The 23,383-nt window shown below is 41.7% G+C and overlaps 1 protein-coding gene across 3 annotated transcripts; it reads right to left on the bottom strand.

Moving 5' to 3' along the window:
- Positions 1-389: 389 nt before the first annotated feature.
- On the bottom strand, positions 390-22,226 carry impdh1b (IMP (inosine 5'-monophosphate) dehydrogenase 1b). Of its 3 annotated transcripts, none has more exons than XM_034290230.1 (15): positions 21,234-22,226; positions 16,085-16,183; positions 15,858-15,938; positions 11,578-11,626; positions 9,257-9,358; positions 8,985-9,059; positions 8,354-8,648; positions 8,038-8,237; positions 7,372-7,462; positions 7,107-7,202; positions 6,058-6,201; positions 5,725-5,869; positions 4,943-5,086; positions 2,595-2,678; positions 390-1,794 (listed from the first exon to the last, which is right to left on the bottom strand). In XM_034290230.1, exons 1-15 carry the CDS (start codon positions 21,458-21,460, stop codon positions 1,773-1,775), a joined length of 1,854 nt encoding a protein of 617 aa, XP_034146121.1. In that variant the 5' UTR covers positions 21,461-22,226; the 3' UTR covers positions 390-1,772. The 3 variants fall into 3 exon arrangements, with proteins under 3 accessions (XP_034146121.1, XP_034146123.1, XP_034146122.1); XM_034290232.1 differs by lacking the exon at positions 21,234-22,226 and adding an exon at positions 18,024-18,367; XM_034290231.1 differs by lacking the exon at positions 15,858-15,938 and having other exon boundaries at positions 21,234-22,223.
- Positions 22,227-23,383: the final 1,157 nt, after the last annotated feature.

Below are 23,383 nucleotides of genomic sequence, written 5' to 3'. Positions count from 1 at the left end.
TGTTTTAGTAAGTTTCAGATGTTTAATATTAAGGCTTTGAATGTCAAGAATAACCCACAAGTCAGTTTACTTTACTTTTATTTATTTTACAATATTGAAACACCATTAGCAACCTCAGTATCTGTTGTGTATCTCATTGTAAACATAGTCATAGTGAGGATTTACATTACTAAGGTGGAAACTGCAAACAAGCATCGACCAGGATACAGGTATATAATTCTTCATACATCTTCAAGTACATATGTAGTATTCATGTCAAGAGTGACCGTTAGTCAAGTGAAGCTACTGTAGGGGAAAGTACATTAGCACACTAGGGAATGCAAGTCACACCTACGACTTAACCCTAACCCTAAAAATCACATGTGGCAAAAAAAATGACATTATTCATGTTTTACCTAATCCCTACAGGAGCGGAATGATACATACAAGGACAGTTTCTAAAATAAAGTGAGGAGGAGGGGAGGATGTCTAGCGCCATACACATACAACACAGCTTTTACTGGAGTTGAAGACCTTCAGCCATTCGGTATTCACCTCTGGGTTTCAAGGCAGGTCCCTGGCCATCGGAACAGGAAAAACCTGCTAACAATCTGTGCCTCAATCAGAGACCAAAATGGACAGGGGCTGGACAGGGGACTACATTGATTGCGACTTGTGGTGATAATTTTGGCTTTTAGTATTAATTAAAACAAAGAGTGTCACAGAGCATGTCAATACACTTGGCAGTACAAGCACAATAAGAAAAAAGCTGAGTATAAATACAGCTATGTAAAGGTAAAAAAAAAAAGAAAAAAAAAAGAGCATGGATATCAAAACGTTCATTCTCGTTTAAGCACCCAGAAGTATCTAAAACTCATTTCATTCAAGTCTAGAAGATATTAACTCTTTGATTGACACTTTTGCTTTAAAAACGTTCCATGATCTATGGCCGATGTTTAGTTGCGGTCCCAACCGTAATCTCAAAAACACACCATACTAGCCACTAGTTTTTTTTGGTTTAAATCATAAGGGAGTCTAATATGGGCACTTCCAATGAACTGGAAGTTGGTGCTGTTTGGAGGGGAAATGACAAACCAGCCATGGTAACAGTGAAGAAGAGTCAGACAGAATGTCATTTGAATGGCAGTTGAGGAACAATACACTTTTCTTGAAGCAGTTGACATCTTTACGCTTTAAAAATGGATAACTACATAGATAAAGGATTGCCACGATACACTTGCACATACTAGCGAGATAAGCGCTTTTCTTACATACTTGACATTTGATTTGGATGTTTGAGGCTTCTGACATGGAGCTGCTGGTAAGAGCAGATGTGAGAAAATAGAGGAAGTGTCAGCAGTTTCACCAATATGAGGAGAGGGTAGCAAAAAGCGCCGCCAGAGGCCTTCTTCACTGAGACTGTCCCGACAGACTGACTCTCTCTCTCGCTCTCTCTCTCTCTCTCTCTCTCTCTCGCTCTCTCTCGCTCTCTCTCGCTCTCTCTCGCTCGCTCTCGCTCGCTCTCTCTCGCTCTCTCTCGCTCTCTCTCGCTCTCTCTCGCTCTCTCTCGCTCTCTCTCGCTCTCTCTCTCTCTGGGTTGTTATGACAACCAGGTGTGCAGCTTTAGAAGTTCAAGATCCCGTGTTTCCCTGGTGTTGACCCCCCCCGACCTTTAACAAGGGGTATGTGCGGGGATGTTGGTGTGGGAGTGTCAGATGTTGCGGTTACGTTTGGTCACAGCGGGTGCGAGGACATCGGGCGCACCCCTAGTCCGCCTCTTCCTGGCCCCTCCTTCAGTAAAGTCGTTTCTCGTAACTGCAGAGGACAGCATTTATCAGTCATCAGTAATCAGCTATTATCCATCTGGCCCAAGTTAAACCCAATCACTTGACTATAGAAAATATACATGTCCAGCTATCATGCACGAGCAACTTAACACTCAATTGTCAAACAAGGACTCAAAAATCCCATTCAATCCCATATAATTTGCCATTACATTGCTTACTATCTTATCTGCCCTGCGCATAACTAGCTAAGGAGAAAAGAGAAAGGGTCTAGTGGATAGAAAGGGGAGGTAGAGAGGGGCCTATCAAAGCTTTACCTAGTGCATCCTCACTTAAAGGAGAACATAAAGGAGACACGTAACAGCAGGCTCCATTCCTCCCACTAACAACATAGTCATCTGAGGGGAACAGTCACATCGCCATGTTAGCGGTCCTTATAGGCTAGTTGCTTGATTCCAACATTAAGATGGGAAGCACATGTCTAAGAAGGTGAGACGCACATTTCCTCAAATGGAAAATGTCACCAAGTCTTTGTGAATGATGTAGACAAGAGGACTGTCATTTTTAATGAAAATGGCGATGTGGGGTCCTCCACTACCCCATACCACTTCACTTTACACATATGGACTCCAAGTACATATACTTACATGGAACAAAAGAATATCTATGGTGAAAGACAAAAAAAGAAACAAACTGAGGACATTTTTGACCTCTACGAAAGAGTTTAAACACTGTCAGTCCTTGAAGAGGAATGATTATCTACTACTGCTGCTAGAGTTGTTCCTCTAAATGCCAGACTATTTCACTGGAGGGCACTTGACTCCAACTTACGAGTGAAGTCCATGTACTCCTCCTTCCACCTGAGCAGACATGGTCCTCTTCTCAAACTTCAACTCCCCGGAGTACATCATGGAACTGTGGAATCACACACACACACATTACTAATGAATCACACACACACACACATTCAATACAGCCCTGAAGGTCTCCTGGAACGGATCAATTTCTCTCAAATATTGTTCACAAATCTGTCTAAATCTGTGTAAGTGAGCACTTCTCCTTTGCGGAGATCATCCATTCACCTCACAGGTGTGGGATATCAAGATGCTGATTAAACAGCATGATTATTGCACAGGTGTGCCTTAGGCTGGCCATAATAAAAGGCCACAGCACAATGCCACAGAAAATTAAATAACAAACCACCTTTTGGAAAATAGAAACATATCTTTTAATTTAAACCATTTGAAAAATGAAAAAGAGCAGCTTTACACCAATGAGTGGTTTCCAAAAACAAAAATAAAGTGTTTACGAAACAAATAATTTGTAATAATAAAAGCAAAATCTAACTAATAAATACCAATGAACTTAACATGAATAACATATCAACACAGAACCCTTGTATTTCACAAACCTTTGTTTTCCTTTGGAACTGTTGCTAAGAAAAGTTTATTTTAAAAACAGTGTTGATCATCATGGCTACACAAATGCTGATTAAATAAACTTTTCAATTGTATAAAATCTGGTTTCTTTCTAAACAGAGTACTTAGTAAAATAAATACATTTCTTTCTCACAACTGTAGAATAATATAGTACATCTAAATTTTATTCAAATATAATAACTTGACTTTAAACATGTATACATTGCTCACTCAAACTTGAAGGTTTTTGGCCCAGAATACCAGTCTATTCACCATTACAGGCTTGAGACATGACCGTTGGCAAGTGACAATGTTTCCACTCTGTACTGAAAAGCCTTTCTGAGGGGGAACGGGAATGGATAGATACTTGTAGGCAACCATGGCGAGATGTGGAAAACATCCTCTATGTGTTTTCCGCCATGCAAGTGGATCTTCCTCTTTGTCTATGGAAGGTGTTACCAGGTAGTTGTTTAATTCTGCTTCCACAGCATCCTTGTGGGTCAGAGAGGAATCACCCTTTGCTGCAGCTCTGCTCTGTTTAAAGAAACTTCCCAAGGACTACTTGGCTTTCTTTGCCTGGGACGTATCAGCCACCTCAGTCTCCACTTCAGTGCTGCTGCTTGACGTCTCCTCCTGGCATTCCATCATTTCTGATGCCACTCTGGCCTTGACTTGGGGCTTGTTGTCTTCACAGTTGAAGTCCATCTTGAACTGGGGGTCCAAACAAGAAGCCGAATCTAGCATCTCCTGAGTTGCTTTATCTCTTTATTTCTCATTGATGTAGTGCAACATCTCAGTTATCAAGGTATTGGTCAAGTCTGTGTCTCCCTCTTGTATTAGCAGCATTAGCAGTGTTGAAGAACTAGCTTCACATGAGACACTAACGGTCTTCTCCTGAGAGTGCATCTGTGAAGTCCAGCAGTGGGCCCAGTGACTCACTGACAGATTCCAGGACATCTATATCTTGCCAGGTTGGAATTAGATGCTGTGTCTTCCTGTCCTCAGACAGGACCTGAGTTATAGCCTTCTGCTGCTCTAGTTTCCTGCTGATCATCTTCTGTCTGGAACCCATCTTGTTTGGCATTCTGATATGTTTTGGCGACGTGAAATGTTTTTGAATCTGATTTCTCTGCCGTTTGGAACCGTTCTCGTATGGTGTAATACTGGCAAAGGGAACTGAAATAGATTTTTGCTTTGGAGGGGATTGAGATGCTTTGCACTCGTCATATGAAGATTTGTGGTGCCGCCTTAAATAATCCAACAAATTGGTTGTGTTGCCTCGTGTTGTGGTAAAAATTACAAGACACTCTCAACAAAGTGCCTGTTTTTGGTCAACATCATCCTGTCTGTAGCCAAAATATTTCCATGTAATTGACGATGCATTTCTTTTTGCAACCAAATTCTCCATTTTGTTCTTTTTTGCCTGTTCCTCACTCATCATTTAATCACGCGCAAGCAGAGCCTGCATGTCAACCACGTGCAGCAATGACCATGTTTTAAAATAATAATTATAAGAATAATGTGTATCCAACCCATAAATCAGAGTAAATTACATTATATCAGACAGATATAATGCTAGTTTAACATTTAAAAATATATATATTATAGACTGATATGTTTACCTTACTAAATTGCACGTTCTGCGATGTGACTTCCGCGGACGCATACATAGCAATGTCAATGCTGAAACGATATATCATGCAGCCCTAATACACACCCACACCCCCACCCATCATACAACCGCCATACACACCCACCTACCGTAGGACAGAGAGACTCTTAGCACCAATGTCCTGGCAACCATGCTGTATGCCAGCAATCAGGTAGGGGATGAACTTATGGATGGAGCCCTTGTCTTGGACTGAGCCGGACACCCCCTGAGCCACCTTGACCTTGTCCCCCTCACTGTGGAATCAGAACACAAGAGACACGGTGAACAGAGAAAACGTCCCATCAGGCCAGAGAGCAGTCAAAACACAAAGGGTCCAAAAAATGTGACCAGTATTGGACTTATTATAATATTTGTTTGACCACAAAATAATGTTTCTGAAGGAGATATGGCTTGTAATGCATCAGAAGATAATTCACTATGTTTTCTCTCAAGTAAAGGGGAAAAGGCATAAAAAAAAGAAGAAAGCAAGCACAACCGGTTTGACAGTACATTATAAATGTATACCAACAATTTTGTATGTCACACAGTTCTTTTCTTTTTATTGTCTGTAAAATATTTTAGGGGAGAAGTGGTGGTGCCATGTATTAGATTAATTTCAAATCTAGCACAATTGAATCCACTTGTAACCTAAATTATCCAGCCCTTGAATTCTTGGTTCAGTTGAACTTATTCAGGGCTGAAACAACATAGTAACACGTCTGGATGTCCCCAGAAGAGATTTAAGAACAATTGTTCAAAACTGCAAAGTAGGCATACCTTGTAAATTTTTATCATGAGTAAATATATAATTTACATTTAAGTCATTTGGGCGTCATTGGCTCTCAAGCTAGCAAGACTAAAATATAAAAATAAGGCATCTTTTGGTTGGTACCTGAAGTAGCGTTTCTGGCTGCTGGTACTCTTTTCCATGGCATCCAGTGAGCCCATGCCGCGGTATTTTTTCAGTCGCACACCATCCGAGAAAAAGTACTCCCCTGGAGCTTCAGTGGTTGCTGCTAGCAACGAGCCCATCATCACTGGGGAGGGGTGAGGCGCAGAACAGGTCATGAATTTAAGGCAGAATCATTTGAAAAGCACATTGAAAGCATTTGCAGTTAGTATTTTTCCATGGCTATTTTGTGTACAAAGGAAATGAAAATGGTGAAAACGATGTCATTTGGGCTTCACATGCCAACTGACAAACAGGTGAACTAATAAAAGATACCTGTTGAAGCTCCCAGTGACAGAGCCTTGACCACATGGCCCACGGTCTGAATGCCCCCATCGGCAATGACCGGAACACCAAAACGCCTGGCATACTCTGCCACCTTGTATACAGAGGTGCCCTGAGGGCGCCCACACGCCATCACTAGAGGGGACGGAGACAGAGTATCATGTTAGCATGGTTGACACATTCCATGACACGGTCTGTGCTGGCGTTTGCAACGGCCCGACAGATTTCTAACAAAAGCAATACTACCAGAATAGATTAGTGTTTATTGAGGTTACTGAAGTTCTTCAGAACTTTTGCTATAATCTCACAGACAGGACTTGGGAGAAAGTCGTCGCTATGGCAACCCAGAGACGAGCCTTCAAAAATCACCATGACAACAGACTAGCAACCAGTTTAGCCTCTTGGTTTTGCTACTCTGATCCTCAGACAGTTTTACTATGTAGATCTGATCTAAAAAGCCAGCAGCAATAGACAGTGCAACCCCAGCTGCAGTAACCTACATACCATACTGCACTCAATGTACAGTACCAGTGAAAAGTTTGGACACACCTACTCATTCAAGGCTATTTATTTTCTACATTGTTGGTTAAAAATGAAGACCACAAAACTAATGAAAGAGCACAAATGGAATCATGTAGAAACCAAAAAACTATATTATATTTCAGATTCTCCAAAGTCGCTACCCATTGCCTTGATGGCAGCTTTGCATGCTCATGGCATTCTCTCAACCAGATTCCTGAGGTAGTTACAGTTTTGATGTCTTCACTATTATTTTATACTGTGGAAAATAATAAAACGAAATACCCTTGAATGAGTTGGTGTCCAAACCTTTGACTAGTAATGTATATCATTCTGGATTCCAGTAAATTCCATTTCAAATATTTAAATCATACAAATGTACTGAGAGTAAATACTATAAAAAAATTTTTATGTACAATTACATATAATATACATTTATTTTTCCCATTAGCATTGAGCCTCTAAACATTGAAGTAAGTTATCAAGGTGTGGTGTTAAAGGCCTCTGGCAGGGAGTCCTACCTTCCTGGGTAATGCAGATGGAGCCACAGCCCATGCCTACTCTCAGAGCATCTACTCCTGCATCAATCAGGTTCTTGGCCTGGGCCGCAGTCACCACTAAAATAGAAACACACACAGTAGGCATGAAGACGCAGAGTGCAAACATTCAACTGAAGAGTCAACCTTCCGGATGTTTCCTGAAACCCTGATAGTCGTCTAAGACCTGGATGGGTGGAATTCCTCCTGAAACATTGTCACATTGTGACCCTCTGTGTTCAACACTCACCATTCCCTCCCACCACCTGCAGCTCACTGTACTTCTGTTTGATGTAGTTGATCATGTTGACCTGATACACCGAGTTGCCTTGTGAGGAATCCTGCAGACATGGACAGAGAAAGTTCATGTCAGCACAGCAGAGCAATTACTCAACCTCAAAGAATGCAACAAAAAATCCATTAGAACTAAACTGCTCTGAGGAACGTGATCTCAAATAATAGAAAACGTGAAAACTCAACTGGAGATGCAATATCCACCACTGAAATGTGGATTAAGCCTTAGCTTTATTGTGAAGTTAATTTAGGCAGAATGAGTAGATAAACTGCAGGACAGTTTACATACACTGCCCTAACCCTATCCATAACCGCATCAACCCCAGACCCACCAGTACAACCGCATCAACCCCAGACCCACCAGTACAACCGCATCAACCCCAGACCCACCAGTACAACCGCATCAACCCCAGACCCACCAGTACAACCGCATCAACCCCAGACCCACCAGTACAACCGCATCAACCCCAGACCCACCAGTACAACCGCATCAACCCCAGACCCACCAGTACAACCGCATCAACCCCAGACCCACCAGTACAACCGCATCAACCCCAGACCCACCAGTACAACCGCATCAACCCCAGACCCACCAGTACAACCGCATCAACCCCAGACCCACCAGTACAACCACATCAACCCCAGCCTGCATCAGCAGGTCCAGTCGGTATTTGTCGTCCTCCCTGGTGCCGATGGCAGCTCCACACAGCAGCTGTTTGCGTGAGTCTTTAGAGGCCAGAGGGTAATCTCTGTTCTTCTTCAGGTCTGTCCGGGCGATGATGGCCACCAGCTCATCACTGTCATTCACAATAGGGAGCTTGCCTGATTGAGAGAAGAAGCAGGGGAGAAACAGAACGTGAGTAGGGGAGAAACAATAAAAATGAGTGGCAGAGAACCGGCGACTATAGTCTCCAAAAATGAACGAATCCCTGGCACACCTTTCTTGCTCCGCTGCAGAATGTCGTTAGCCTCCTTGAGGGTGACACCGGCTGGGGCTACCACCAGCTCATCCCTCTTAGTCATGGCCTCCACCAGGGGTCGGCTGTGGTCCTTCTCAGAGAGGAAGTCGATATCCCTGGAGGTGACGATGCCCACCAGCTTGCTGCCCATCTTGCCAGTCTCTGTGACGGGGATGCCAGAAAAGCCGTGGCGCGTCTTAGCCTCAAACACGTCCCCCACCGTGTGACGTGGGCTCAACACAAGAGGGTCTGTGATGAAGCCCTGCTCAAACCTCTGGGGGAAACAGCACACTGGTTAACAATTACTTACAAGGTTCATTGCAACAGAACAACTGACAAATTAAGACCAATCCATTCGAAATATAGAGCCCCATCATTTACGCCAACACAGTTTTGCAATAATCTATGAGAACTAAAGCTACACATTAACTGCCAACCGGCATCAATGTCTCCCAAACCAGAGAGAAGCGGGCTTGATCTAAACCGCGCACGCGTTAGCGCCCTAGAAATGCAAATGAATACCTGACTGTAGGATGGAAACGACCAAGGTGATCATAAAGGTTAAACTGTTATGTAGAGCAATGGGGAAGTGGCCTAACGAGAGCCTTACCTTAACCTTGCGGACTTCATTGGCCTGGAATTCAGGAGTACAGTTGTGGTGGATGATGCCGATGCCTCCCATGAGCTACAGGCATTAAATAAACACACCAAAAAAAAAACACATCACATCTAGGAGCTCCTACACTGTGTATGACAGACACACACACACACACACACACACACACACACACACACACAATTTTGGTTGCAATGTGGAAAGAGGATTAGGGTTAGTATTTGTCTATTAATATCTAGCTTTAAAAAACAGCGTCACAGTCTTACCGCCATTGCGATGGCCATCGAGGACTCGGTGACAGTGTCCATGGGGGATGAGATGAGCGGGGTCTTGAGGGTGATCTTCTTGGTGAGAGCAGAGGTCAGATCCTGGAGGAGAAAGGATCTTAGCTCAGAAACCAAGCTAGCTACCAAATACTTGTTAAATAAATAAATCAGAGACAAAACCAGCACACTGCATAACATGTACACAGTGTTTAAATGAATAAATGTTATGTTCTGTATGTGCATCTCCACCATAAGGAGATATGGTCAATACCACAAGTATATTACACAGCTTAATATCTCACTTACCCACTAGAGGGCAGAAACACACCAACAAGTTGGACGAGTCTTTAATACAGTCCAGCCTACTGCAGGACAGTAAAATCTTCTTTTTAGATTATAATTGTCTAAATGGCTGTGTCCTACTTCAAGGCGTAACACATATGCACAAAATTCAATACAAAATGTTTTGTCAATGCAAGGTAATTCTAAAGCCTCAAGTAATGACAATCATATTACACACCTTACAACATAAACTATAGAAATTCAACCTACACAGCCCCTTAAATGGCCCTTAAACATACAAATTAGATCTGTCTGGGCCAGTAGTTTTAGAGAAGAAATACAAAATGGAAAAAAGTGCTTTCTGGCAACTTATCTGGCTGTGAACAACCACCTTTGCACAACAAATGTTTGGTAACTGGAGAGTGCAGACATATAAAACACATTATAGCAAAAGGCCTTACTATTTAAATGGAACAGGAAACAGTAAAAATGTCAAGTAAAGCAATGGCATTTTTCCTCATTCAGTGTCACAACCACAAGTCTGCCCTCTTTAACCCAGTTAGAGACAAGACAGACATTGTTGGACCAAACTGTTGCATGTGACAACATGGACCCAAGGCATCCTGAAGATTACTAAAGTCAATTGGATGGCAGTCAGGTTGTGACCTTAGGAAATGCGCTCCAGTGGCTTGATTTGACTTACTTCTAAAGGCCACCTCTTCATTCTCCCACATCTGGCAGAAAGAAAACATGGCATTTCTCACCCATGAGAAAACCAGAGTGGGCATTTTACAACACTAAAAGCTTTCCTCACTTATCTGTGAAAAGGTAAACTACATAGACGGTCTGTTGTGCAGTTGAAATATGGAACAAGACTAGACATTTTGGAAGGCATTTCTTCAGCTTATTTTCACTACCACAGCAAATTCTATAAAAGTCTAACCTACAAAATGGAGAAACCGCCTCTTTACATAGTTATGAGCAGGAATTTCACATTAAAACACCAGAGGCCCACCTCAGACTTCATCTTTGTGGAATGGGCGGGAGGAAATCCGCTTTAGACAACACTGCAAACAAACAACCTCATGGCATGAACCTAGCTGAGACAGACAAACACAGGGGCGTCCACATTACAGGAGCATGACTCCGCTAGCCAATAGGAAATCAGGCTATGTTACACCCTAAGGCAAAACCTAAACACAACAGTAACAAAGACAGAAAGCAATGAGAACTATGCTCTAGTCTCGATTTACAAAATTGAAGAGATTAAAGATATCAATTAGATGAAAGAGTAGGGCAGGGGGATTTAAACTAAAGCCTGAGATTAACACACACATCATCCCATGAGAGAGGAGTGAGCAACCAACCAGGCACAGACATAAATACAGACAGGGAAGAGACCAGGCGTGGGAGGCCATATGGGTAAAAACAGAATTGCTGGGAGGTGGGATGACGAAGGCAGCTGAGAGAGCATGTTTTTGGGGAAAGCTGCAATTACGTAATGAGGTTTTGTTTCCAGGCTAAATGCAGACTACTTTTTGTTCATCTATAAACTCGGTGTACTGTTTAACAAAAAAAAATTAAAAAAGCTTTGGTTTTTGTAAGTGGCTCCTGCTTCTGAAATAATAATGATTGGGAGAAGGCTTTTCTGTTTCCACTACACCAGATATTTAGGTGTTCACTTTACAGTCCAAAAGGCCAAGACTCCACCATATGGCATGCAGACTTAGTCATTTAGCAGACGCTCTTATCCAGATCAACGAACAGGAGCAATGAGGATTAAGTGCCTTGTCAATGTCATAACCACCTCGTCGGCTTTGCAATCTGAACCGGCAACATTTCAGCTACTGGCCCAACACTCTAGACAGGGCACTTTGGCACCCCTATAGGGGAATGTTGATGAGCAAGGGGCTAGGGACAAAAAGCTGAGGGCAGGTTGAATGGCAATCTTTTCTGTCACTCAAAGCCCTCATTCATTTGCATGAGGCTTCTGGAATCTCTTCTCTGATAGTCATAATAGAGATGAGATGTCTACTCACCACTTCGTCGGAGGTAAAATCAATGAAGCCTGGTAGAATCAGGAAGTCGCTGAAAAACAGACAGAGCAAGAGGTCAGGGGTCAAGGTTGACAACGGTCATGTCTCTAGATTTCGAAAGTCTGCCTTTACAGAACACACTAAAAACGTGTGTCAATAAATTACCTGTGGTCTAAACAGATTCTTAATAATAAGCGTACACGGCTTTACCAACCAGTGGGTCACAACTTATCGATTTTGTCCAAATAAGCCAGAAGAAATCAATAAAACATTACAAAATGTAAACTGAAAACATTTGCTATTAAACAACTATTGCCGACATCACAACTCCATCCGTCGGTAGCTTGAAACTAATGGTACTGAGGGCAACTGAGTATATTTATAAAAACAAAAGGCTGAATAACACCTGAACTCAACAATTTTTTTGGATTAATGCAACAAAGGTGACGTTTTGTTTTTAATGTCCCAGTTAGGTCCATTCATTCTGTTTGCTAGCTAAATGTTAAATTAAGTTTGCTATGGCTGTTTAAAGAAAACTAAACCATGGTTTTAGTTTCCTCCTGGCCCTAAGACCCTAAGAGAGGAACCATCTAAAAATCAAGACATAAAAAAAAAATGCTATTATTCTTGTAGAAAAAAAAACAAGTTTGCTAATAGACACATAAAACACTTTCAGCAGTGCAGCTGCAGCAAATTCATCTCCCTCCATCCAATGCACTCAGCCTTCTTTTTGGACACCCAATGGTTTCATTCTTTATGAACAGTATTTAGTCTTTTTTTATTTTATTTGTTACAGCAGGAAGCTAGCTCATCATCAGCTGAACACAGCTGTCTCAAAATAAATAGCAGCAGTTTCAACAAGTGGTTTCATCCAAAAACGGTTTGCACTTTTACAAGCTTCTCCATTATTTCAGTTGGTTCAACAGCAGGTGTGGACACTTAACAAGTAAGCTGTATAGAAAAACTAAGAAAATCTAGGTATCAATTTCTTTGTAGCCTCAAACAAGGTTCTTAATTTTAGTTTAGAATAAGAGTTTCAGTGGTTACTAACTATTCATATGTCTGCCTTTTGGTGTTTGCTAGGAAAGCTGCCCCACTTCTTTGGCTTGTACTAGATTCTAGAGCAGTTGTTGCCAAGTGCTGAGAAGAGCACACTGGTGTGCCTTGAGGAACTTTTTGTTTTTACATTAAAAAAAACTTCAAAAGCCCCTACTTTGTCAAAAAATTATACCATTTGCATTAGGGATCAGACGAGATGGAGGTCTGTACTACTACTGAACTACAGAGGAAATGTTAGTTATGCAGCACAATTCTTCTATCCAAGCAAAGCATGGCATATTCAGAGAAGTTGGGGAACCACTGGTCTAGAGAGAAAAGTTGCACGCTGTAACATGGACAGGCAGAACATAATTACATTCCATGCAGGATTTGACAAAAGAGACAGAATGAGAATATTTGAGTGGGTGCGTGTGCACATTTCAAAAATAGGTGGACTGGAGGTTTGGCAGATGGATGAGAAAAGGGGGGGGGGGGGGGGTGACTGAGGACATAAGACAACAAGGCAAGTCTAGTTCAGCCTGCCTGCAATAAAGGTGTTAATCGTGGCTGCCTTCTTGAGAATCTAACCTGGGTTGCCCACATGAAAGGCATTGTCGTTAACCACTACACCACCGAACTGCACACATGCCTGGCATTAGTATAGCCGCTTCGCATTATATTATTTTCACTCATTAACATCACGCCAAGTTTGAATATTTTGTTAGACACCATAAACTAGCGTTAAACTGAGTAACGTTTCTTTTTAAGTTTACCTCCACAACAAATGGCATCTATGAACTTTATGCCTTTTGCCATTGGCTGTTTTAACAGCTTATTAGCCATTCGTGAATGAGACTGACACAATAACTACTGTATCAATAAAGGGGACGATAACTGACTTTTTCACCAAGAGAAAAGACCAGAGAATCGTGTAGCCAGCGAAGTGCTTGTCTATCCTGAACAAATCCTAAGACATAATTCAAAATCCCACCAGAAATAGTCACAATATAGTAAACAGATTCATTTTAGGGTTCCAATAACATATCTACTCTAGGTTGTAGCCAGCGAGGTTGTTGTCTTTCCTGAACAAATCCTCTTTTGCCACTGGACATTTTAACAGCTAATTAGCCATTTGTGACAGACATCAGACTTCCTTTATCACAATAAAAGCCATAATTGAAATGTATAAGGCAATATAGTTAACCTTGTCTGTGAAAAAGAACAGACAAGAATAACATTGGAACGGAAATTAAACATAAAATGTACAGACAAGATTGTTAACTATATTAACTTGTATAGTTCAATGATGGCTTTTATTTTGAAAAAGAAAATCGGAGTTAGCACTGCTAGCATAATATCCTGTTGCTAGAAGAACAGTAATGAAGCCTTGAATGGCCATCACTAACAATAACTGACTTTGTCAAGTGAAAAGATGAGAGAATCGTGAAGCCAGTGAAGTGTTTGTCTATCCTGAACAAATCCTAATATCCACCAGAGCAGTTTTATTTTAGGCTTCCTATTACGTAGCTACGTAAAGTAGCTGCCAGCGAAGTTTTTTCTGTCCTGAACCTCAGGCATAATGCGTTCTAACAGTTAAGGGAGGCAAATGTGGGACCTGTTGTTCCAGCGCCCGCTTCCCTAACCAATACGCTATTTAACAAGGGGTAGTCAGTCACTCAGTAAGAGACATTTGCTCTTCTTAGCCAGCTCCGCTTACGCGGTCCGGCGAAAACACCATAAACCAGATGGAGAAGAAGAGCAGGATAAAATGGCAATGTGGTAACAAATGGTTATGGTTGAAGACCATCATGAAAAAATTATGTCTAAAAATGTACAAACAACTGAGATAAGAGGCAACCACCAGAAATGTGGACAGTTATGTCTGTTATTTCAATAAAAATAATATTTTTACAATATCACAATATCTATTTCTACTTCTACAAAGGGGGAAAATATCTAACGCAGACCTACGCCTCTTACAGCTGAGCCATGTATTAAAACAATGAGAGGTCATTAGATAAGACAAACGCTTGGCAGCTCCTTTAAAATTCCAGACGTTACTGTGGTCGCGGTTCAAGAGTGTTTGAATGTGATGTTGGGGAAAAAAAAGACAGTTTGCAGCAACCTCAAACAAACAGTGAAATACAGCAACGCATGTCATACAAACTATTTTCTTTCTATCTATATGTATTTATTTTTGCTACTCAAACGCTGTGTATGTGACATCCTAATTTCCTCACATCCGCCTTCCTATCCAATAACCGGAGGAGCTCACATGATAGTACCTCAGGGCAGTCATGTGCCCCGCCTTCAAGCACAACGCGGATCATTAGATATCACACACACAGAATACCCTTATTGTGTAGATGTGAACCGTGACTTGGTCGGCGTTCAAGAGAGAATGGATGCATGAAGCTGAACACGGGTTTGAAAAACATCATCATACGTGGTAACGTTTGCCAGCCATCCTCCAACAACACCATTGAATGAACAGGTAATGCATTTGATCTTATCAGAGGCTCCGCCCCAAAAGCCTTCTCTCTGAAGGTCATCTGTATAGTGCCACATGTTGAGGGGAGGGTTCTACATAGGAAAGGAGTAACACTTTCAACTTTAGAAGTTATGAAGAGCAGATGCTGGTTTTGTTCCCATAGTCAGATGTTGCTGACATGCCAGATCATACAAAGTGTTGCATAGGTAGCTTATTAGATACACCAGCTAATCACATTTGGTTTAGCCAGGCGACAATGTGGCCCACAAACATTTGTCAATGCATGATTGGTCTGAGCAGGGGAACGTGACCCAAGGGGCATAAACAGCTGTAGGTAATTAGTGTAGTTAGATGCCATTACTTATACATAGGCCTACACAGAGTGATATTGAGTGTCTCAAAAAATACAATAGATGTTCATGCACCTTAATTCTGTATAGCAGGTAAAGATGCAGTCATATCATTAATGGAAGCAAATATTATCCCCTAAAGTAGATCAAGTTCAGCTTGAAACCCCATAACTATTCACCCATGCAGATCAGCGTTTCTCATCATGTAAAAAAAAAAAGTATACAAATTAAAGCAATTATGGTGTGTCTTTTGGCTTGTGCCGAATTCTACAACTACGCATTTTATTGATTTAAATATATTTGAGACAATAATTTGCTTCCCCTATTTGAACTCATCATTGAGAGACAATAGGACTTTACAGTGAAGTGTTAAAATGGTTGAAAATGTTGACCGTTTTACTCACTTGTAAGTCAACCCGTCGCCTTTAGAGCATAGCTCTTCTGCCGTTTGACCGTCAGCGACAACACACTGTTGTTGAGCAGATCTGCCGATTCAAAACGTGTTGGCCATCAATACAAAGCGACGCCGGCACCTCGTCCGTCACCGTTTGCGCTTAGTTTTTGACAGGTTCGAGAGTGTACTTATATAATACGGTTCTAATTAGCATTCGTGTAGTGTAACTGAACTTACTTGTAGGTGAGTCCGTCCCCGATGGAGAAAAGCTGCTGTGCAGAGAGGCCATCTTCTGGGACGTAGCCTGTGCCCCCACAGATTAAGTAATCAGCCATGCTGACGGAAAAAAAAGATGACAAGCAGACATATTGATACCTTGAAATTACCTTGATATCTTGTGAAAACTACGCGTGTGGGTTTTAAGAGGGAATACACAGGGAATCTTGAAACGTGCAAATAGGATATCTGGAGAACCTAATGGTTCTAGTAGAGTTCAGTTCAGTTTGTGGTAAAAAAATGTTACTTGTATAAAAGCCCAAAAAGACATACTAACTTGAAGTGTCAAGACAAGTTTATTTGGCAGTAGGCATTGGCATATAATATAGTAACAAATATTTTTACTAAGTGTGTACATTCTTCTATATGTTTTTCTACATTAAATCTCTTCATAAATCCCCCCTAAAACACCCTCCCACTTTCACTTCTGCACTGCAATAACATGCTATCAATGCTCTGAAAACCCGCAATGGCAGATAGGGGCAGGCAACATCCTTCTGACATTGCTTCATTAAGAGAATTCTAAAAAGTCCACTAAATGTGTGTAATACAAGAAGCAGTAAATAGTAGGGAATGGTGTTGTGTTGTTGTTTTGATACAATTTCAAATATATCAAAATGTTTACAGCTTTTGTAAACTGGTCAACTTAAAGAGAAACTAAAACGTTGTGACAAGGGGACAGCTGGAATGAATATATTTACATAAAGCCTTGGTTGTTTAAAAAAAAAAAAAAGATATCAATCACCAATCTTACACAAAAATAATTTTTATATCTATATTTGATTCAGACCCCATAAGCCATGTTTTCAACCAGCAGAACCTTCTGGTGAAGAAACAACATATGGGGAAAACAATTTCCCCAAAAAGCTTGTCACCTTTGTGTAACATTCATTCAATAACCTTTAAGTATTTGCATTATTTAACAAACAAAACAATATTTACATGTCTGCTTTTATTGAAGTCTATTTTTGTCTATCCATTCTGAGACATTTATGTGGTAATTGTCTGCTTACATTTATACTGTAACGTTCAAAAGATGGGACCGCCCGTATTTATTTTTATCTGGGATGAGGGATCTTGGCGCTGGCAAAATATACCTAGGCTTTCCAAATAAAAATGTATTTACTGTCGTGTAAATGTACTTTAAAATGAACAGCAACAAAGTTTTCACTTTGACACAACCGTGTTTGATATCACCATCTACTGGGCTGATGACCTAGAGAAGATTAGATAAAAACCAGGAAGAGAGCACACCACAATAACAGCATGTCGTACAGAGGTAGCCAATTCAAGACATTTAATCTAAAACGATTCCGGAAATCACGCACATGCATTCAAATTAGGTAGCTACCTAGCACCTACTCCGTTTTATTAATACTATTAATGATAGCTAGCTAGTTATTTAGAGGAAGCAGTGTGCAATTCGTATTTATTATATTAATAACGTAGACCGCTGCTGTAGCTAACTTAGGTTACCTCTCAGTTGCTGGTTACCGATGACAAGCTAACGTTCGCTAGTAATGTTAATACATTAAGGACAACACACGCGGTGTGAATACAACTTAGACTATTTGTTAATATTACTAGTGATTCAATACAATATAGCAAACTAAACATCGTTTATATGTAAATGAACGTACATAAAATTAACATATAGTTTGATTGCATCAATGTGTTTTGTCACAAATCTGTTCATAAACACTGCTGTATTTATTGCCACGCAGATATAAAAGAATGAGATTGCATGAGCTACAGTGAAGCAGGCTTGGAGCATGTGTCAGCTAGCAGTAGCCAGCTATACCAGCTAGCTTTTGAACTCATCACTAATAAAATGTCATTATTCAATTCACAAAATTTCTAATTTTAGTGAAGAGCGTAAAACAAAGAAAATAGTTCCAACCTGTTTTCTACCTCTAGAAGCGGACCACGTTGAAATCGTTCGGAAAAGCGAAGTTCCCAGTTGTAACGTTAGCTAGCAAGCTAGTTATGGCTAGTACTACACGTCCAAAATGAGCGGAAGCAAAGTGTGCTTTCACTATTTGGTAAAGACAAGTCAAAAGAAATCTCACTACTTGCTAAGGTCCTAGCTGCATAAGGTGATGTTGGGCCGTTGTCTTTAGCTACCTATTAGTGTATCCCCGCTATGAAGAAGACTAGTTTTGCAGACGAGTCACAACTAATGCTAATGCCTGGTCACAACCCCTTTCACCCCACGTGTGGCCCCGGCGCGCACACCGCGTGTCTCTCTCGGAATTGGATTTCAAACCCACGAGGAAAATATCAGAAGCAGACAAGTTAACTTAAACCCCACGTTTTGCATTGAGGCTCAGTCTCAATTAGTGTACATGGCTTCCGATTTAACATGACATTGTGTCTTTCAAAGACTATAAACTTAATTTTGGATCGCAGTGTTAATAACAATGTATTGCATTATATTAATCTAAAAATGAATACAAATATGCACCATGTCGTAAAAGCAATGATTTAATCTAGGTAAATGGGTAGGCCATCTGCGTGCTAAAAGACGAAACATCGGTGAGAGGTTAGGAACATGTTTCTGAAGACGTGGTGCGGAAGAGGGAAATTAACCCATGCAGAATTTGATAATTTGTGCAGCTCGATATAGTTTGACTATAGGGTGCGTAGTGGTTCACATAGGGAGATTAGAACAGATATTGGCAGTTCCGGTAATATGTAGAGGTTTGTAGACCAGAGAGGTATACTACAAAGCAATTAGTTGAAGGGGCCGTGTGTAAGATTTATACCAAATCTGCAGTACAAATGACCTGAATACATATGCAGTTAATGTTTTAAGTAATTTCTTAAAATTTTTCCGTACATAATTGTTCTTTTGCCTTAGATTCCCCTTTTGAAATTTCTTGCAGGTCCGTCTGTCAGTTTGAATCGGCTTTTCGTCTCCTTGAACTAGCTTAGACACACGTAATATCCTCACCATCCTTAACCACCCTGGACTCCCTATTACTATTTCTGTCTCGACAAGTCGTGTCTTTGTTTTAAATAGACACAGGTTTTTATTGTTTTGGCTCTGTATTCCGGCACTTAGGATTCAAAAGTATACACCTTTTTGTCCCTGAAAACCCCCTTTGCAACTTCAGCAGTGTGTTTTTGCACTTTGCTGGTGAAGTCTTCTGTGGATTATAATGGCTGATGCATCCACGCCTACCTCTAGTGTTCCTGATCTGGTACACCATTTTTCCTCAGTTTTTGTATGTAAATAGAATTTTATGGTCATTCGTTGTAGAGGACTTGCTAGATCTAACACGTATTTTGCCAGTGCTGAACTCACCCATGCTTTCCTTTTCTTCTTAATCTACCAAGCAGTTGATTTTGGAACACCTAGCTTTGGCTGTGTTTTTCTGATCTGCCTATCAACCCTACCTCATGATGACCATCTTCACTTGATTTTTACAATATTCTAATGAAAAGCCTAAAATCAAGATTAGACAGCTTAGGCTATTTTTGCATCCATGAATACAACAAACACATCTGCCTAATAAGTAACCACTTCGAAGCCAACTATTGACAAACCTTTGGAACTCTTAAATTGCAATAAACCTTTCAATCACAGAGACAAAAGATCCATATCAGAATCAGCTTTATGCGCCAGGTATCTGTACACATACGAGGAATTTGACTCTGGATTATACAGTCTCATGATGTGCTTACTCATAAAAAAAAAAACTTAAACCGTCATATAAGGACGAATTAGTATCAGCTCCATGGGCAATGCATGAGAATATTTTTGCAAGTACTTCAGAGTGAAATAAGGTGGTCGAAAGGAAATGTGGGTACCATGGAGGTGTGTGCTAATTCCCTAGCCACACACAGTGTGTGTAAATACTTACATAAAGGCAAAACGATATGTCAAACGAACTAAACACCTTTACACATTTTGGGGGAAACTGCACAATTGTCCCGACATGAGCCCCCGCAAATGAGGACAGAGGGTTCTCTTACTTAGTGGACAACATGTTCCCAGTATTCTGTTTTGAACAGATGGAACCAACTATATAAGAACTCTGACAAAAAAAAGTTACTGCAGAAACAGTACCATTCGTGGCAAAAATGACAGCCAAAACCAAAAGCCCAAAATGTATCAGTTTCTGAGATGAGACTAAGGAAATAGTAGCTGCTGAGCAAAATCTGTTCAGTGCCTCTAAAACCCAGGAAAAGAAGGATTGTTCAAACCTCACCAAAAAGACAGCCACTCTAGACAGCACCAGACATAAGTGTCCAAATTTCTTTGCCATCAGTCCATGCATGCTTAATGTGTCTCATCCAAAATATTGCTATTTCAAGCATTTGCACTTCACCCTTCAGCGCCCTACCCACTGCTTTAGAAGCCATGCGTTAAGGGTTTTGGAGTGGGGAATGGATTAAACATGCCCCTCCAAAAATAGCCTTTAAGATTCAAGAGAGACTGTTTCTGTTGTTTTGGCATCAGAGTTTAAGCCACTGAATCATGGCTTTTATAATTGTTTAGGAATAATCTCTCAGGTGATTATTCTGGTTGACAGATGGAAATTGAAACTTTTGTTTTACTTCTGGGTAACAAAAACGAGTTAGGAACGATTCCATAAACTACATGTATGTTGCCTTAACATCTTCATCTGTGGCTAACACAAAGATTTATCTCCAAGGTTATGTACAGGCCCGGCTAAACACAGGGCTATGTTACAGTGCAAACAGACACTACATGGCCATATGTACATCGTCACCATCCAGAGCAAACGTAGTCATCCAAGAAGTGGGAAGAACATACGCTAAAGCATGTATGTCCATTAAGTCCAGTATTTCCATACTGGTTTGTGTTCAATATTTAATGTTGTCCACACCAAATTAACTGAAAATTCTTGTGTGAAGCATCAGTTGGGCTTTTTTGACTTTAATCCATTTCAGGACAAATCTGCTTCAGAGTTCCTATGCAAGTGAAATCTTTTGCCATGGTTCATCAAGGAACACTTATGTTGCCCGACAACATCCCATTGCCCGACAACACTTATGTTGTTCCTTCTCTAATGGACGGCAGTTAATTCCACCATGTAATAATATACCAGTAGTGTTTTTAATTTTGCTTTGTCTGACTCACCTCTCAGGGCCAAAGCCAGCCTGGATGCGGGTGGCACTGTATCGCTGGGCTGCTGTCTCATGCCCATGCCCGTGAGGGCTGAGGAGGAAGTGGTACTCCCCATCCCGCAGTGAGGAGTTGGAGCTGGGACGTGGCACCTCAGTGTCCCCTACAATCCTCCGGTAGTCCATCTGGTGGCTGTCCATCTTTCCGTCCACCTCAAAGTGTTTATGTCCAAAGCCCTCCATGTGCAGAGTTTTCTTCCTCCCGTCTCGCGCTCAAGTTAGTGACCTCCGACCCTTCTGTCAGGTGGTGAGTTTAGTTTAGCCCCAAGTCCTGTAAAGACTGGGTGTCCCTGGATCGGCAGACCAGCGCCACCCTATCCCCACAGAACTGAAAGAATTTAAACAATGTCAGCAAATCAACCAGAAGAGTGAAGCAAGCTGAGGACCGAAGTTTGTAAACAGAGCTATGTGTGACAGACACAGCCCAAACAGTTCTTTGGCTCAGTGCGTTCTTATCTTGGTTTCACAGCTCATCTCCAGTGTTGACTTGACCTTCAACTCTGTTGAAAATCCTAGCTCAGATACAAGAATGCAAGACACGGGTGTTTCCCCAGAGAAATAAAAAGATGAGAAAGTGAGAGAGAAAAAAGAGACGTTGTTCCAACTTTCCGTCTCTGCGCAGGGCGCACCTGCAAACGAGGCTAACGTGTCCGCGAGGCGTGTCAAGAGAGGACGTTGCTGTGGAAATGCTCCCACCGAGAGGGCATCGTCATGGAAATGATACCAGAGAGAGACGTGTCGCTGTGGAGTTGTTGCGGTCCCAACGTTCCCCTCAGAACCAATTTCTACTTCCCAGGAGGGAGATTTTGGTAAAACAGTAAATAAAGGACCCACACTAATGGAGAGATAGAAAGAGATGGTGCCTCCAGGGTTGGGGGAGAAGAAAAAAGGGATACTTGGAGAGTGTTTTTGTCCCACTGAGTGCTCTATGAATCGCACTCTCCCTCTCTGTGCACAGCTTACCTCTGCTTTCTGTCAGTGGCGCACGTCACTTTCACAAAGAGGATTGGAGAATTATAATAAAGTGGACTGGAGATACAAGCAGAGGTGAAAGAGGGCACTTAAACATACTATAAACAGCCTATTGCTGTCACCGCAAAGTGTGTTTGTGACCATGGGCAATGGGACAACCCACAATACTATACACCAGTTCTAAACCCTGGGCCATTTGAAGTGCGCTTGACTGTCCTTTGGGACGATGGGTCCCGAAGGAACTCAAACCGGCTGTCTATCTACGTACACCGATCAGCCATAACATTATGACCACCTGACTAATATTGTGTAGGTCCCCCTTATGCTGCCAAAACAGCCCTGACCTGACGAGGCATGGACTCCACTAGACTTCTGTGGTATCTGGCACCAAGAGATTAATAGCAGGTCCTTTAAGTCCTGTAAGTTGCAAGGTGGGACCTCCATGTATCTGACTTGTTTGTCCAGCACATCCCACAAATGCTCGATTGGATTGACGGGAAGCCAAGTCAACACTTTGAACTCCTTGTTGTGTTTCTCAAACCATTCCTGAACCATTTTTGTTTTGTGGCAGGGCGGATTATCCTGCTAAAAGAGGCCAATGCCATCAGGGAATACTGTCCCCATGAAAGGGTGCACATGGTCTGCACCAATGCTTGGATAGGTGGTATGTGTCGAAGTAACATCCAGATGAATGACAGGACCCAAGGTTTCCCAGCAGAACATTGCTGAAAGAATCAGACTGCCTCCGCTGGCTTTTCCCATAGTGCACCCTGGTGCCATGTGTTCTCCAGGTAAGAGACGCACACGCACCCCGGTCATCCACGTGATGTAAAAGAAAACGTGATTCATCAGACCAGGCCACCTTCTTCCATTGCTCTGTGGTCCAGTTCTGATGCTCACGTGCCCATTATAGGTTATTTCGGCAGTGGTCACAGGGGTCAGCATGGGCACCCTAACTGGTCCGTGGCTATGCAGCCCCATACACAACAAACTGCGAGGCACTGTGTGTTCTGATACCTTTCTATCACTATCAGCATTAACCTTTTCAGCAGTTTGAGGTACAGTAGCTCATCTGTTGGATCGGACCACATGGGCCAGTCTTTGCTCCCCACTTGCATCAATGAGCCTTGGCCA

Source organism: Esox lucius, chromosome 23, assembly GCF_011004845.1.
Source record: "Esox lucius isolate fEsoLuc1 chromosome 23, fEsoLuc1.pri, whole genome shotgun sequence".
NCBI classification, from domain to species: domain Eukaryota; kingdom Metazoa; phylum Chordata; class Actinopteri; order Esociformes; family Esocidae; genus Esox; species Esox lucius.
This window is presented reverse-complemented; position numbering and strand designations above follow the sequence as displayed.